This window comes from Candoia aspera, chromosome 6 (assembly GCF_035149785.1).
Source record: "Candoia aspera isolate rCanAsp1 chromosome 6, rCanAsp1.hap2, whole genome shotgun sequence".
Classification (NCBI taxonomy): domain Eukaryota; kingdom Metazoa; phylum Chordata; class Lepidosauria; order Squamata; family Boidae; genus Candoia; species Candoia aspera.
The window spans coordinates 71,141,794-71,158,679 of NC_086158.1; the positions used below are offsets into that span (position 1 = coordinate 71,141,794).

General features: G+C 37.9%; 1 protein-coding gene across 1 annotated transcript in view; it reads left to right on the top strand.

The window, feature by feature from the left end:
- Nucleotides 1–16,886, top strand: part of ADGRA1 (adhesion G protein-coupled receptor A1) — a 286,630-nt gene that overhangs the window by 224,525 nt on the left and 45,219 nt on the right. The window contains exon 15 of the mRNA XM_063307368.1: nt 12,956–13,101. Within this exon, the coding sequence (XP_063163438.1) occupies nt 12,956–13,101 (146 nt within the window). The remainder of the gene's footprint in view (nt 1–12,955; nt 13,102–16,886) is intronic.

The window sequence follows — 16,886 nt, forward strand, 5'->3', positions numbered from 1 at the left end:
ACAGCCCCAGCCCCCGTTTCTTTTGCTTTACTTATTTACTTATTTATTTATTTCTGTATCCATTGCAAATATCATGTCTTTCTAGTCCCTTGTCTTTTTTATACCATCTTTATAGCTCCCCAGATGCTGGTGGGAATGGGTTACAATCAAGCAAGACAGACACTGAACCAGAGGCTTATTAATGTGAATACCCAGGAAGATCAAAATAAAATCTCCGACGGTGTAATAGTTCAGATTTGGTTAAATCATCCCTGGGAGACATGATCTCTCGCACAACTTACTCTCCCAAGGTATTGCAGAATATTTGCCCAAGTGTGTTTTAATATCCTCTCTTCAGCAATTCTTTAGGGTAGATATAAGAACAGGCCCTCAATAAAAACTCTGACCATGTGGAGCAGATGTGATAGAAACATTCTGTACTGTCTATTCCATAGGGACATCCATGGCAACATTGGAGCCTCATTAGTACAAACATTTCCAGGTGCTAAGGACAATTTTTGTGTAAGTTGAGCGGCCATATAAATTACATAATCAAAAATAACAATTATTTTTATCCTACTGCATGTAGACATTGAAATGTACTGTTCCCTTAGCCAGGGATGTTTAGTTGTTGTGGCTTTGAACCAGCCTTTCTCAACCTTTTGACCCTGAAGAAACCGTTGAAATATTTTTCAGGCCTCAGGGATATGCATTAACAGTGTTCTTAAACTAAAAATAAAGAATGAAACTTATCTCTTTAATGTGAAGTTGCCCGAATTTTAAATAATTTTAAAAATAAATCGTGGTCTCCCAGGGAACCCCTAGTGACCTCTCGCAGAACCCTAGGGTTCCATGGAACCCTGGTTGAGAAACCCTGCTTTAAACTAAGATATACAAGGAAACTCTCTGCATAAGGTAGCACTGTTAAGTATCATAAGTTTTTCTAGTAATGTAAAACAAAGTCTGTTGGCACAATTCTAAATGTTATTATTTGATATGTTTGCTTTCATTATTTTGAGATAAGTATCTATTGATGACTGTACCTTTGGGGAAAATCACCACCATTTTCTTTATCTGTAGCTTTGTAAGTCAAGACAGTAGGATAGTTTATTGAGCAAATGTAGCTGGATAATTACATGGGCACAAATGTCTGTCTCTTGCAGTCAGAATCTAGGGATTACCTTGCAGATTGGAAGCTGACACCATTAATATGCTAATGAAAAATTGATTTTCCTGAGTTCGTTTGCTTAAGCAGTTTGTACAGCCCTCCAGTTTGCAGTTGCAACACCAGGCGGTTATCATAGGGTTAACACACAAAGCAAAAACAAACAGCAAGAGTAAAAAACAACAAAAGCCGTAGGACAAGTGAGCCAAACTACAATCGTCTTCATAATCCTAAAACAGTGCAGGGAAAGAGCCAGGTTTTCAGAGCTTTACCGAAAGCCATTCGGGTGGGAGCCATCCAAAGCTCATGGGTATGCTCTTCTGAAGGGTAGGCACTGCAGTTGAGGAGGCACGCTGCACACAGAAAATTAGTAACACATTTTCTAGGGGCAATGTGTAAACTATATTTTTCCTTACAGTGAATTGATAGTGGTAGTGCTCTATTGTCAAGATACAAGATTCACAAAGAGAATTGTGATACAAAATAGTCAGCTTATCCTCCTCTTCAAGTCTATGGTTCCATGGAAGCTACTTTACTTTTTCTTTTGTTTCTTTTCCTTCTGTTTTTGTCACCCTACTAATGTTAAGCTGCTCTGCCACAAGCTAAGCCAAGACTATTTTTGCACTGAGCCACAGCTTATCAGGCAGTTGTGAGTGAATGCCAAAATACTATCCTTGCTGTGTTTAGCATGGGCATCCACGTAATGACCATAGTCCACAGAATAGCCTTGTACCCATTTCTTTTTCTTTATAGGGAAAATGCCCAAGTTGGAAGTAATACAGTATGTAAAGAACTAATAAACTATAGTACAGAGCCAGTTTGGTGTAGTGGTTAAGGCACCAGGCTAGAAACCAGGAGACCGTGAGTTCTAGTCCTACCTTAGGCATGAAGCCAGCTGGTGACCTCGGGCCAACCACTCTGTCTCAGCCCAAGGAAGCAGGCAATGGCAAACCACTTCCAAAAATCATGCCAAGAAAACTGCAGGGTCAAGTCCAGGCAGTTACCAGGAGTCAGCACTGACTCAGTGGTGCACACACATACATACTCACACACACTGCAAAGGGCATCTTTTCTGATGCTGCTCACTGTTTAACTGAAAAGAAAGAACTAGATAAATGATCCCAGACAAACAGTGTGGAAGATATTAGTTCCTAACATCCCAATTTATTAAAATAAAATAGGAATAACTGAATTTGACACAGGCATGGGTGGAAAACGTTCTACCTATCATTAGAAAGGATGCAGGCATTGACCAGAGGGTGCCCACTACATGCAACACCTGTAACTGAACTTGAAGAGCTCGCTAGAGATAAAATTCCATTTATCCAGCAGTGACAACTTGTGGTTTTAATACTGGAGAAAATAAAAGTCCCCAGAACTAGAGCGATAGACAAGGAAAGTGTGCTTAATGCCCTTGCAAATGCTGATCTACAGTACATAATACAGCTCTTGCACAGCCATTGTGCTATTTTTTTTTCCATGCTAGAAAAGCCCAGATAATGAGAGAGAAACATTGACTAAAGAAAAGAAGTGCAACTTAAGATTCCTCAAGGGAACATTACATGCCAACATGTTATATAGGTTTATATGAGTTTTTATTTGGGTAATCAATAAGGAAACTAGTCATTACCATGGCAACTAGCACATCACATAGCCCTTAAACTATCTCTAAATATAGTGAACAGATTTTAAAGGCATACACAGGACTTTGAAGCACATGGTGCAGTCCCCACCCATTAAAATCAATGGGAATTATGCTCACTTAATCACATTTTCAGTTGGAAGGGTGATATTTTCAGAGGCTTTATTTACCTAAATACTGCAGTGCTGGTCATACAGATCCATCTGCCATGATATATTAAAAGGAAAATGACATTTTTGACTAATATATGGTATTTGTACAAAATACTGAGTTTTCCTCCCAAACTCATCCATCACTCATATCATCATGCATTTTTAGCTCGCCATACAGATCTTCCTCTACTGGAGGCTCCCTCTCCTTCAGCTGAAGTACTACAATCCTTCATAATATTTAATTTATGTATAAGAGGCATGTTGGTTCAGCATTCTCTTTCCATAGTGACCTGCCAAGATCTTACACCCCTAAGTAGGACGTGAGTGCAGTTGCCTTCCCCCAGTTGTGTTCCTCTATGTCATGATTCTCCAAAGCAGTCAATATCAACCCCCAAGTGTTGATGGGACTATCCATTGTTGTTGTTGTTTGCAGTACTATTAAAGTAGTATTTATTAAATTATTTTCATATAATAAATGTTTGGGGGTCAATGAATAATCGGGGTTCATGAAGGGGTTGATGAGCTGAAGAGTCTGGGGGCCCCTGCTCTATGTTATTGTCAAAAGACTGATTTGGAAGTAATGTATGTCTACCATAATTAGTAGCCATGGGTAGTCTTATCCTCCAAAAATGGGTCTGCTTCAGTTTGAAAGCCATCCAAATTGCCAGTCATCACCACACCTATTGGCCCTTTTCTGCACTCCATTCAGCTCCACGATATCTTTTTTGATATCTGATGATTTATATATTATATGTATTTAAAGTGTGATCACTCCAAGCATAGTGACATTGACAGTTTTATGTTCTCATCATCCCTAACACTAGAATCTGAATTTTTGATGCAAGAATCCCAGCATCCCTTTCCTAATCAGTTACCACTGGCTCAGACCCTACCAGCCTATATTATATACTAGAGTTTTGTAGGTGTTTTTTAAACTGGAATTTGCATCACTTTATACTTTCTTACATTGCATCACATTTCACATTTTAATGCACATTCTCCTAGTTTTGAGAGATCTCTTTGTAGCTGTCTGCTATCTCTTTTGGTATTGTATTTTTTTTTACAATTTGTTTTCTGAATATTTATGTAGAAGTAACACTTCAGACTAGAAAATGAAACTAATTCCATTTTACAAGTCTTGAGTACCTAGAACCTTTATTTTTATCTGTTATACTTTATTTTGCTAGATTTATATGCCCTTCTATACATTAGCTCAAGTTAACAGCAGTGTGTCTGTGTGTGTGTGTGTACGTGTGTGTGAACTAAGTAATTAAGAGCTGCAGAAGATACTTTTAAAAGCAGCTAGTTGACATCATTACATTAAAATACCAGTGAAAACATGGACTAAAGCCCCAGCTGTAGAGTCACTGATTTAAACAAATAAGCATTTGTGCGCTGGTAGAAGTCCTCTGTTAAAAAAACATAGAGGGGATATACTTGATTTTGAGTAGCATGTAAAGATCCAAAGTCTACAAAGTGGTCAGGGCCAGAACAAAATTAGAATTGATTTAAATTATTTAAATGAAGTTTAATTCAGTACTGCTGGTACTTAATATTGATATTTGCTGTTTTGTTGTATTGAAAACTATCAATGGCCACTTTTAAGAGATTCTTGGGGCTACATCTAAATTTTGTGGGACTGTACATGGCTATGGAGCTGCAGGTTGTCCATCCTCACTGTAGGGAGTTGCAAAATGATGCCACCAAGAAGGCCCTTTCTCAAATCTCTCCCAGGCACAAGTCAAATACTGGCAAGACAAACTCTGTTTAGGTGTGAAGTGCTATGGAACTGAGCTATTCTTCAGTCCCTCTTCAGCAAGGTCTGTAGGGATAATGCACTTAACATTTCCATGAACATAAACCCCACTCACCATACAGCCAGGGTGCCTAATCATGCAACAATGCCCCCAAAATATGAGTAGAACCAGCCCTTTAGATCTTGTGGCTCAAAATGTAAAGCTCAGTGCTTGATAAGTGGAGCCAGTGCACATGGAAATGTTGGGGCACAGTGACAGTTTCGGACTCCATCCAGTGTCTGTTTTGTGATTCTACATACCTTCTGAGGACAAAGTACTGAAACAGAAGTAGGGACAACTTCCTCTCAAGAAGATCTCAAATCCAAGACATATATGGAAGGTAGTCCTTTAGGTAAGCTGATTTTAAGACAATAGAGCTCACAATTAGCATTGTGAATTGTGCCTAGAAAAGGACTGGCAGCCAATGTGACTTTAAGAATCACAGGCTATTGAAATTGGCTTTTTACAAAAAACTGAATGCAGCATTCTGAGCCAATTGAAGTTTCCAAATAATTTCCAAAGGCAGGGTCACATTAGTGAAAGATAAGTTATTTTTAACAATTTACCCTACTTCTGCAGTCTCCTAACCTGTTCCAGAAGTCCCACCAACCCTCTAGGCAGATTCTGAGGAAGAATAAAAGACTACAGAAGAATGGAGATCATCCCATTGGTGCAGCAAATCCTTTACTGCAGCAATTTCTTAAAAATGAAGGCAAACAGAGTTAGGAGATTTATATGCTTGTAAGGTTGGCATGAATATAAGAGCTTTTCTGGATCAAACATTCCATTTTGCATAGTGTCCTGCTTCGCAAAATCATTAGCTTCAGGGGTAGTTAGAACGTGAAGTCAACAGCGCTTTCCAGTTGTTTGCAGATAGAGGCCATTATCCAGGTTGTTTTTAAAGCCATCTAAGCTTAGTTGCCATCATTAGAACCTGAGGCGTGCTATTTATTTTATTATTATTTATCTCTTAAATTGTATAGACCACCGCAATTTTACAACTCTTGGTGATTTACAAAGATAAAATGTCCACAATACAATAATATATAAAAAGTGTAATGACCATAAACTAGCATAATGATAATTTAAAATTGGAACAGTATAACAGGAACAGTTACAATTCTTGACTGTTATACTAACTAGTAAAGAAGCCCTTAGAAGAGTTCCATTTTAACCAGCTTCAGGAACGTTGGTTGGATTACAGCAAGCTGAACTTGGTTGCCTGTTTCACAGCATGGCCGGAACAGAGAAGATGGTGACCCCTTCTAGGCTCACATGCCCTGTGAAATATTTGTACTAACCAACAACAGCTTCCTCATTAATGTTGTTACCATGTATTCTCAATTGGTTATTTTGCTTCTTTTTCTGACATTAACTGCCTCAGTAAAAGCTGTGCCTTCCTTTTGCTTAATTTTTGGATCAGGGGATGGGCTAAGCAATCAAACACTATTAAATATTCTGAACCTTGGGTTGGACCCAAGATAGTAATCAATGGAAAAACAACAGGATCCAGCAATGCCCTTGCCCCTTTAGCTCCTCAAACTCTCCTCTGAATGATCATCTAACCCTCTGAACAGGTATGTGGAAGGAGTGATTCAATTGTATAATGAAATTATAATCATTAGACAGTAGTAAAAAAAAAACTTGCCTTAAAGCATATTTTGTTTATCCTATCCTGTCTCTCCCCCCAGAATGAAGAGACTCCTGAAACTTTAGTGAAGTTGAGGCCAGGTTACTTATGGGACTGTGGGTAGACAACTCCCCAGTGTTGTCTACCCATCCTGTTAGATCTGGTAGGAAAGGATGCTCCGAGTCCCATCCACTAGAGAGTTCTGTCTGGGGGAACACAGAAGAGAGCCTTTTCTCCCTTGGTGTCTACCTTCTGGAAAATCATCCCCCTGAGATTAGAGTTGCCCTGACCCTACTGACATTTCATAAGGCATTAAAACCCTGGCTTTGCCATCTAGCCTGGGGCCCTGGTAGTATGGGTGAATCTGTTTTGGGGGTGATTTGAATGGGACACCTTGTGAATGTTCTTGGCAGCTATTCTTTGCAATTGATTGAATAGCAATGAAACAATCTATAAGCCAAATAAATAAATAAATAAATGTTCTCAGCTTATCACTCATGGGTGACTTCACTGTTCTTATGGATCTGCTGTGCTGGTCTTAGGAACTGAAGGCGTTTGGCAAGAACTAGGACATGTGAGGGGTGGAACAGCCATCAAGCAATTCTGCAAGCTTAGAAGATTCAAAACAAGGCACTATAGTGGTACATATCCTATATCGGTGAATCCACAGATGGCTATGCAAAGAGCTACAGTTCCTGATAAATAAGAACTTCTTTCTAAATCATGGGAAATAATAGTTCCACTTTATTCTGCATTAGCCAGAGTACTCTGATCCATTCTAGGTACCTTAAGAAGGACTCAGATAAAATGGAAAAGGTTCAGAGAAGGGGCAATAAGGATGATCCAAAGACTAGAAATTGACTTCAGTCTTTAGAAAATGAAGAAACTGAAAAAGTTTAGTCTTAAGAAAAGGATTCTAAAGGTGGATATGATAACAGCCTTCAAACACCTGAAAAGATGTCGTTCAGAGGAAGGTTAGGACCTCTGGCCTGTCACTTCACAGCATGAGAAACAGGATAATCAGAGAGTGTGGTGTAATAGTTAAGATGTTGTCCTGGCTTCAGGGAGACCCATGTTTTAGTCCACTGTCAACTGGGGTAGTTCACTGGGTGACTTTGGGGTATAAATCTAATAAACAGACAAAGATTTAAGGGAGGCAGATTCCAACTGTATGTTAGAAGATATTTCTAAGCAGTATGAACAGTTGGGTGGCAAAACCAGTTACAAGAGAGGCTCTCCCTCCTTGGATGAAAGAAACAAGCCAGGTAGCCATTTGTCAGGGATTTGATTTGGATTTCTGCACTGAGAGGTGATTCAATTTGATAGTGTCTTAATGGCTCCTCCAACTCTGTGATTCTCTTCTATTATTCTTTTATGTCTCCCTCGTTTCCTCAGGAAGGGAGAATTGTATAAAAAAGAATAATAACTGCTATTACTACTTGAAGCGTGCGGCTGCTGCTGGACTTTTACATTTTCCATCTAACAGTCCCTTCTTTGTATGCCACATTTTCCATAAGTAGACTGTGCTCAAGGAGTTCACCCAGTAAACAGTTTAAATATAATAAATGCGTGTATGACAGGTCAACAATATACAGTCCGAGTAACAACACCACCAATAGCAGCATTATAATCAGAAAGTAGATTCTTCAATTGTTAGAGATGAATAATAAGGCTGGTTTCTGACACTGCACTAAGACATAATATGGTTGGCTGGTAGCAAAGCAAATCTGTACACAGTGCTGTACACTATACAGCGTAGCAAATTTGTATACAATGCTTTCTTGCAGCACACACCTTCCCCAACAACAAACTATTGCTCTCCACCCTTCTAGGACTTGCAAGGTGATGTTGCCATGTAAATATGCCTGTAATACTCAGTCCTTTAATACTTAGTTCAAGCAAAAGTCTATAAGTCTGTAAAGTGTCATAGAACTGTCACCTCCTTCCAAATGTTCTTACTCTAGTCGGATTGGGGTGCTGCTTCAGCGTGGTTGTTATTCTTCTAGTTGCTACTGAGCTCCTGGCAAAGCTCCAAGCTCCAGGCAGGACTCCCACCAGGATATGCTGCTCACCATAACTTGTGGTCCTGGCAGTTGAAAGATAGTCCTCTTGTCTGCTTGTAATAGCAGCCACTCTCCAGAAGTTGTCTCCACTTCCCTGTCTGTATGCCATTTGCTTGTCACCTTTCCTCCAACACACACCTTCCCACTTTATCTTAGCATTTGCTTTTGTAAGCTAAGAGCTTGGATGGGGTGAGGCTGCCTCTGGAGGTTGGCATGTCCTTGAAAATGTGAGGGTGTGGCTCAATTATCATAGGCAGCTGGAACACTGGCGTGGATGCTTGTGAGTAAAGTTGTAAATGAATGTATGAGGGAAATGGGGAGAGAAGCATTTCTGCCTAGCTGCAGCTACATTTCCCGACTTCACTCCCTCACGGTTGGTTGGTTCTCTGTTAGTACCATGTGTAAATCCAGCTTTTGGATTAATGACATACTGTTATATGAAAATGGACCATTGTGACTCTTTCAACCATGAACTCAGCCTAAGATCTCTTGCCTCATCAAAACAGTAAAAGACAAAAAGATAATAAAACAAGGCACTTCATGTAGCAGAAGGCAGTTGGCTTCTTTACCAGGATCCTGGGTTCTTGTGATGGCAACTTTTCTTCTGACCGTCTTTAGATACCAGGACCTCAGGAGAGATGCAATGGGAAAGTCTCTTAGTCCCAAAGGTGGGGAAAGAAAGGTAGAAGCAGTGAAGTCCTGTGGCAACTATTGGTGTATTTATACCACACTTATCTGGGTATGGGCAGGGTTAGTATATCATGAAACACTGAAACCCAGTCAGCTGTGGGATTAGAAAGGGACAATTTAAAGTGCCCTTCCCTGGACAGCTATATCATCCAAGCACACAAAAGTGAGTCAGTTGCCCTGCCTTATTCAAACATCCAGGAAAAGATTTGGGGCTACAGAGTGGCTGAAAATGCCAGGCTCTTTGTTATAGAACTAATTGTCAAAGGCCTGGCAGCCAGTGAATACATCACCAAGTGTACCTCCCTAATGATGATGGGTAGATCAGTACTTCTTGTCAGGTTATTTGTGGATGCTCCTTCTGTAAGGACTTAAGTCAGCAATGATGCCAAATGAGAAAAAGCCCTCAGCGGTGCCTTTTGCCCCTAAACATCTGAAAATCTTAAAAAATGTCCCCATATGTTTCATTAAAGAGTAGTGCATTCACTGGCAACCTCAGGCTTGATTTCTGCGGTGGACACTACATAGGGCTCTTTTTGGTGTCACTTGAAATGTCAACTGGTACAAAATAGTGCGTCAAGGCTAGACTCCAGAGTATCCGGTAGAGTCTATATGGTGTCAATTCTGAAATCTCTGTACTTGTTTCCAATTTGTTTCTGGATACAACACAAAGCAATACTTATTTTCCTTGAAGCCCAAAATGGTGTGTGCCTGGGACACCTGAGAGAAGGCCTCCTCCAGCAGACTTCCCACCGATCACAAAGATAACTTTTTAACTTTTGCCAAAAGGATAATTTAATTCCACTGAAACTTAATATATGATTATTTTATATAAACAGATAATATCCCCCCAAATGCTGTTTGAGAGTCAGGAAGCATTTCTGCCTGTGCTGGGGAATGCAGAGAGAGGGACGGTCATCTTTCCTGGGGTCCACAAATAAGAGTTTTTTAATGCCTTTCCAAGGGTATCCTCTACATGTGGAGTTTGATCAGCTCTGCCCCTGCATGAATGCACAGTGTTGTTTCAATTCGGCAAATGAGATTATTTATTTCCACCTTAGCAGTGGATTAAAAGGAAATACACTGGATCTGTGTTTCCGGTAGAACCACTGGAGCTCTGTGGATCTCAAGGAGTGTCATTTTCTCACTGTTGGGAGCTCCTGGTTCCTCCTTTCTACCCACTAAGAGACTAAGCCACTGTAGCTTCATACTATAATGTCACTACTATTTAATTACATCCAATAGAAGAATGGCATCTTGCTGATGTAATACTTTGGTAGTTTTGCACTAACGCTGATTCTGAATGTTCATGCCAAACCACAGACTGTGGATAAAAAACTGGCTGGCTCCTTGAGTGTTCTCCACATTTTGAGGGTGGGGCAATGTGGATGATAATGGGTCAATTTGAAAAGGTTTCTGAGAGTTTAGAGAGTTAAAAGAGTGGCAGTGTGGAAGGAACTTCAGTCTTGCAATATATCTTCAAAGTGTTTTCCTGTAACTCTTTTCTTTTCACTGGAGGCAAAATAGGGGGAGAAAAAAAGATTTCAAGGCCCACTTGTGCACAGATAAACAGATTAAAAGACCCAGAGAGATTGCTTGCTGAAGTATTGTGGCTGTTGGAGTCCCCAGGCAATTTTCTTACTGTCAACAGAACACAGGAGTATTTTTTGGCAGATTTTCTTAAAATATATAAGATGACTGAACATCTACCAAATTCCAGCTCCTATAGTCTAACCCATCCCTCTTCCAGATTTATACACAATTACTCAATTCAAACTGGGCCTTTAAATCATTGGAAATAGGTTTTCAGGGTTTAGGTTCAGTGAAATACTTGCCCAGTAATAGGTTAAATTATGATGCAGCACCAAGACAAATACTGGATTTATTTTTTAATGGCAATTTATTGCAGAAGAATTAGAAAAATCAGTTTGAAAGGTCTACTTTCATATTTGCAAATCTTTAAAATTTGGGAGAATAGATCGTTTTGGGCCAGCATTCCTATAGTATCATTTTTACAATTCTTGACTTCCAAACCTGATTCTTTTACAAAGTAAGCTGCATGTATTTTATAGCAAATAATGAAGACTATTTCAAGAATCCTTGATTATAGATTTTGATGTGCTTTTATTTATACGTAGGGGTTAGAAGAAAGGGTCAGTAAGATGAGAAACTCAGTCCATATTGCCAAGTTGGGTCATATGGCCAATAATTGGTTGCTGCGTGAGTCTAATAAAGATTTAAGCTATGTCACTCCAGTCTTTAGATTAGACTGAACTGGCTGTTAATAATGGTACAAAAGAGGTTGCCTTTTTGTTGATACATTTAATTTTGCTCCACAATTAGTAAAACAGGACTATTATCCACTTGCTAGCAGTTCTTAGCAAATCCTTTCAATTTTAACTCAAGTAGCTTAAATTCACATGTAAACTATAGCCATGAAGAGAGAAGCTTTCAAAGCCATATCTTTGAGTGGTTTCAATGTTATCTACTACTAAAGCCTCTTATAAGTATATCCTTTGAGTCATAGGGAAGAATTATCTCCTATGGCCCACTGTTCAATACTTCATTTCTCCTATTTGTACTGGAATATAATGCATAATATGCAGAAAGAGAAAGTTAGAAAAATATTGTGAACCATTGAGTTGCATATAAATTCTGGAAATATAGTTGTTCAACTGCAACAAAAAGATTTCATCAGTGTCATTCACATCAAGTAATAACATGGCAGCCCTTCTCTAGACAGGACAACAGATGGTGAGCAAAGTGTATTATACACTTCAAGATATAAACTTAGTATCTTCTATATATAAACCATAATTATATTGCATAATCCCTTCCTAGTTTAGTGTAAAGCAACTAAATTGGCAGGGCACCACTGTATCTTTCTACAGAATGAGGACAAGGATCAAATGGAATATTTATATGAAGTAAAAAGTATGCATAGTGTGGGAGTTAAACTGAGAGCAAGAGATTCTCAGGGCAGAGTTAGCAATTATGTCAACAACTAACAGTAACCCAGCTTCAAGGCCAAGATACAAGGTCCCCCCAAATCAGGAGAAATGTGGGAAAAAGAAATACCAAGATTAAACCACTATGGGTCTAAAGAGGGAATTGTGTCTTCATGTTGACAGAAGGCAGTCAACTGTTTAAGTAGCAGCTTCCTAATAGGCAATAAAGCGGTATCATTTTGCATGTCAAAAAGTCTCAAGCTCACTTTGAGCCTAGAGTGGTCAAGCGTGGGAAAATTCTGCCCAAGTCTTTCTAGTGAGTTTTGACCTACTCATATCAAGATCCACTTTTGGATACGTTCATGATTCGGTTGTACAATGGATGAGGAAATGTGTTTTAGGAGGTGCTGATTATTGTTACTTAAGTATTTTCTCATTGTTTTTGAAAAATACACATTGCTGAAACATGATTCTTTATCTGGGCAAACTGGTAACAAAGTGTCTGCAGATTGCCTTACCTTTCAAATCTGCATGATCCAACAAAGTAACTAAAAGCATTTTCCATTTCTGTTTTAAACCTAAGCAACACTCTTTTCAGCAAAGTGGGGGAAAAGACTTTATATGTTCTCTTCTTATAAAATCCCTATTTTGTCAGGTATCAGCAGTAATAAACACCAGCTTAAATTTAAAGACACACCTTATTTCATTTTCTTTTTCATTTCTTACACTGATTAAAAGCCTGGAAAGGCAGTGGAATACTTAGAATATCCCCAGATTCATTTCATTTAGCATAGGTTTGTATTTGTCAATATGAACAAAAAACACTAATGAAAGAATGTTTTATTTTTGTGCCCTTGTGTTGAGCCTTTCTCCTTTTCGTCACTTTATTGTAGGTTGGCATTGTACTGCATTATTCTACACTCTCTACAATGCTCTGGATTGGAGTGACAGCACGAAATATTTATAAGCAAGTTACAAAAAAGCCTCAAACCTCCCAAAACAGTGATCAGCCTTCTTATCCAAAACAGCCATTGCTCAGGTATGATGATTACCGACAAGTTTCCTCTCAAATTTGCTCCACAAATGTATGGCCATCTCTACCTTTCTGAAGACACCACAGTTAGCTAAGGATGGGTTTAATTAACTTTGGAGTTATATTACGTCCAAACTGAGAAATGAAATTATAGCTTGAAATTGGTTTAAGGTTGTGGCTGTTCTGACAGTGGTAATCTTAATTAACTATGATAAACTATGATAAATTGAAGATTTTCATGATCTCATTGAGAAACGAGAGAAGGAGCAGCACATAAATTTACAAACACAGGTTATGTATATCTTGGCTTAAGACATTTATCTGGAACAGCTCCAACTATATAGTTATTTGACCATTCCTTATTTCTAGGGCTTTTATACCAACATGCAGAGTAAACCAGTGCTCTGGAATATAAACAGAGAATAAGGAGCACAAGCCATTTGGCAATTATTCATTATTCATTAATTGATTAATCCTAAACATTCCGGTATGACCTCAATCCAGTATGCCCACTTCTGCAGAAGGATTTTATTGTTTTAATTGTATTGTTTGCATTGGCTGTGCTGGTGTTGCTCTTTGTACACCACTTAGCATCCTTGGAGACAGAAACGGGCTCCAAATTTCATAAATAAAATAAATGAATAATAATAATAAAAAATGAATAATAATAGTTTGTCGATTGGCAGGGTCCCCCAGAGGTGAGGCAGGCCCCCACTCTCCCGGCCTTCCGGAAGGGGGTTAAGACCTTGCTTGGGGTGGGAGAGGGGATAGCCAGTCATTGGGGTGGTTGGCACCTTGATGGGGCCAATGATGAGATCATTATTCACCATTTTTGGCCTTTATATTTTATATTTTGCATTTTTATATTTATGTGTATTTATATTTATATTGTATGGTTTTAATGATATTTTAATCTTTAATTGTTTGTAAAATGCCCAGAGTCATTGTAATACAAGATGGGTGGTAAATAAATATTATAAATAAACAAACAAACTGTTCCCAAATAATTTGAGGAAGTAAAATGTGCTTTGTAGCCATTTGTACAAAATGTGAAGAAAAATTACATTTCTATATACAGATTGTGACAAAATAATCAATAGTCATTAATTTCTGTTCTTTAAAATATTTAGGGGAGGTTTACTTCAAAGTCCTCTAAAATCTGTCTAATGGTTCATTTAATGGAAAAATCTTTGAATTTTGTATAACAACACTCAGTGTTTTTACTGTGACTCCAAGTTACTCCATTTACAAATCATTGTAATGGTTCTTGCTTAGGAATTTGTGGTAGTTGAGTAATTGCCAGTTCTACAGGCCTCAATACAATCATCAAGGTGGAGGGTTATTTCAGGTTGCAAAATCAGGGCATGCTGTGTGTTTACTAAACAGAGGTCACTTTCTAGGGTACTATCATTGAAGGGGACATATGAATATTTATTACGGTTCTGAGGAATGAATAATTTTGGAGACAGGCAATGAATAGGTTTCTCAAGATATATTATAACTTACATTATTTTCTTGAAGGAACATCTTCCTTGGAACAGGTAGAATTATAGGAAAAGGCAGGTGAATGTGTTGTTTTAAATGCACTTAAAGTTGAGGATGTTCTATATATTTCAATTATCAGCTTAGTCTCAGATTTCAGTCTTTATCCTTGTATTAATCGTATATTAAGAGTGCATGTATTACAACCATAATCTTAGAAGGAATCACATATAAATTACTTCAAAAATTAGTATTATATATCTGTAAGAAAACTTATTCCTAAGAAAATGTACCTTAACATATAAAAAGATTCCCTGACTGTTCTCCAGTTTATAATTCTAAATATCTACCATGCATGGCCTTTTCTAAGCATGGATCTGCAGGGTTGGTTTGTTTGTTTTCACTAGCTGGTTATCCACTAGCTAGTGTGATTAATTTTAACATTTGACATAATCTTTCTTGATAGTTTGCAGTAATAATAAAAAAATTCTTCATGTAGTAATTTTTTTTAATATATGAACTAACAGTTAATGAAATTAACTGTTTCCTCTGCCTGTTGATGAAATGAGCCAGCAGTTCTTTGAAAAGACTAACACAGTTCTGTTTCTTCATACATTACATAAGATGTCAGAAAGACTATTTTCCAAGTAATTATTTGGATTCATTTTCTACCAACTAAAATGAACTGCTTAAAAGATTTTTAGCCTCAGCCTAAGAATTGAAGCTGATTGACTGATAATGAAAGGCAATAAACCCTAATCACTTATTGTGAAAATCCCTTTCAATATGCTTGAGAATAATTAAAGTATTTTAGCAAGGAGATGGCTAACACTCCAACATATGGCCAAAATATCATGGGTTGAGAACTTCCTGGATTGTGAGGTATGTGGCTGAATATAACTATATATTCAGAAGCTTACTTTATTCAGAATCTCCAGAATGTCAGAATTCTGCTCATATTCAACCAAACCCCCTGTGGACTTCTTCGTTCAATCTGGGAAGGTGGGTTCTGGGCACAGCTTTGTTTCTCCTACACTCTTTCCTTTATTTTTGGGGCACACTAGCTAAATAATACTTGTATCATTCTGTTGATAGAGTGGTTTTCCTAGATTGGATGTGTGTTTCTGTTTAATATGCTGTTAATGGTTAAATGGTTGTTTTGATGAAAAATATAGCTCAGATGTTTGATCTGATAGTTGATGGGACTGGGAATAATTGCAATTTCTGTGTATTCTGCACTTATTATAGCTATATATTACTTACTATATGTTTGTGATGAAAATTCAGTAATTAAGAACATCAAAGTGCTGATGCAGGCCAATGGAAGGTATTGAAAAAAGTTGAAAAAAGATTTAACTGCTAGTGCAGCTATTCTCTGTGGTAATGTTTCTCATTGGCAACTGTAAGATGTGTGGACTTTAACTCCCACAAGTCCCCAGCCAGCCACACATCTTACAGTTGCCATGGTTGAGAAACACTGCTCTGTGCCTTTGCCTCTGGCACCAAATATCTTGAACTAGCCCTTTCTCCCCACTTAGAGGAATAGAGATGATTGGGTAATTAGTAGTAATATTAAGTTTATGTATAACTATCCTATAACACCAATACAAAAGCAAAACAGGAAATCTAACTAAGTCTCTTGTTCTATTACTTCCCATTTGAGCCAAGGAACACTTTAAAGAAACTTCTTTTTTGTACAAATAATTCCATTGTGTATTTTTAGATCAAGAAAAATTGTGCTGTAATTAGCTTAATTCATTAATGAACAATGGGCATTTTTAGCAATTCTTATGCATTTGCAGGCTTGCATGTTACTTGAATAGCAGAAATTGATATAAAGATCCAGGATATAATAGCTACTTACAAAACATTCTCTGTTTTTCTGAAAGCCTTATACTACTTGGATTGAAATTTAAAATACCTAAAATTGATTTTGCTACTGAGCTTGGAAGGAGAATTTGCAATTATAATTTATAGTATTGCACAAGCCAGTATAATGGTGTAATCTGTATTCCTCAAAACATAAATTTTAATTCTATAACAAAATACAAAAATTAATTACAGAAAATGTGCATTTCAAAAATATATGTATCGCTTAATGATTCATCACAGTGCTAAGAATTACAGAGAAGCCCATCTTGACATATAATAGATCTGATTACAGTCTATGAAAGCCAACAGAGCAGACCTTCTGAGAGATGGATTGAAAGGCATGTCAGAACACCTAACAATTTCTGCATTCCAGCCCTCTGGTTAACTGGGTCCTCAGTCAGTTGTATTTTAGGCTTATCTGGATTGAATTTCAATTT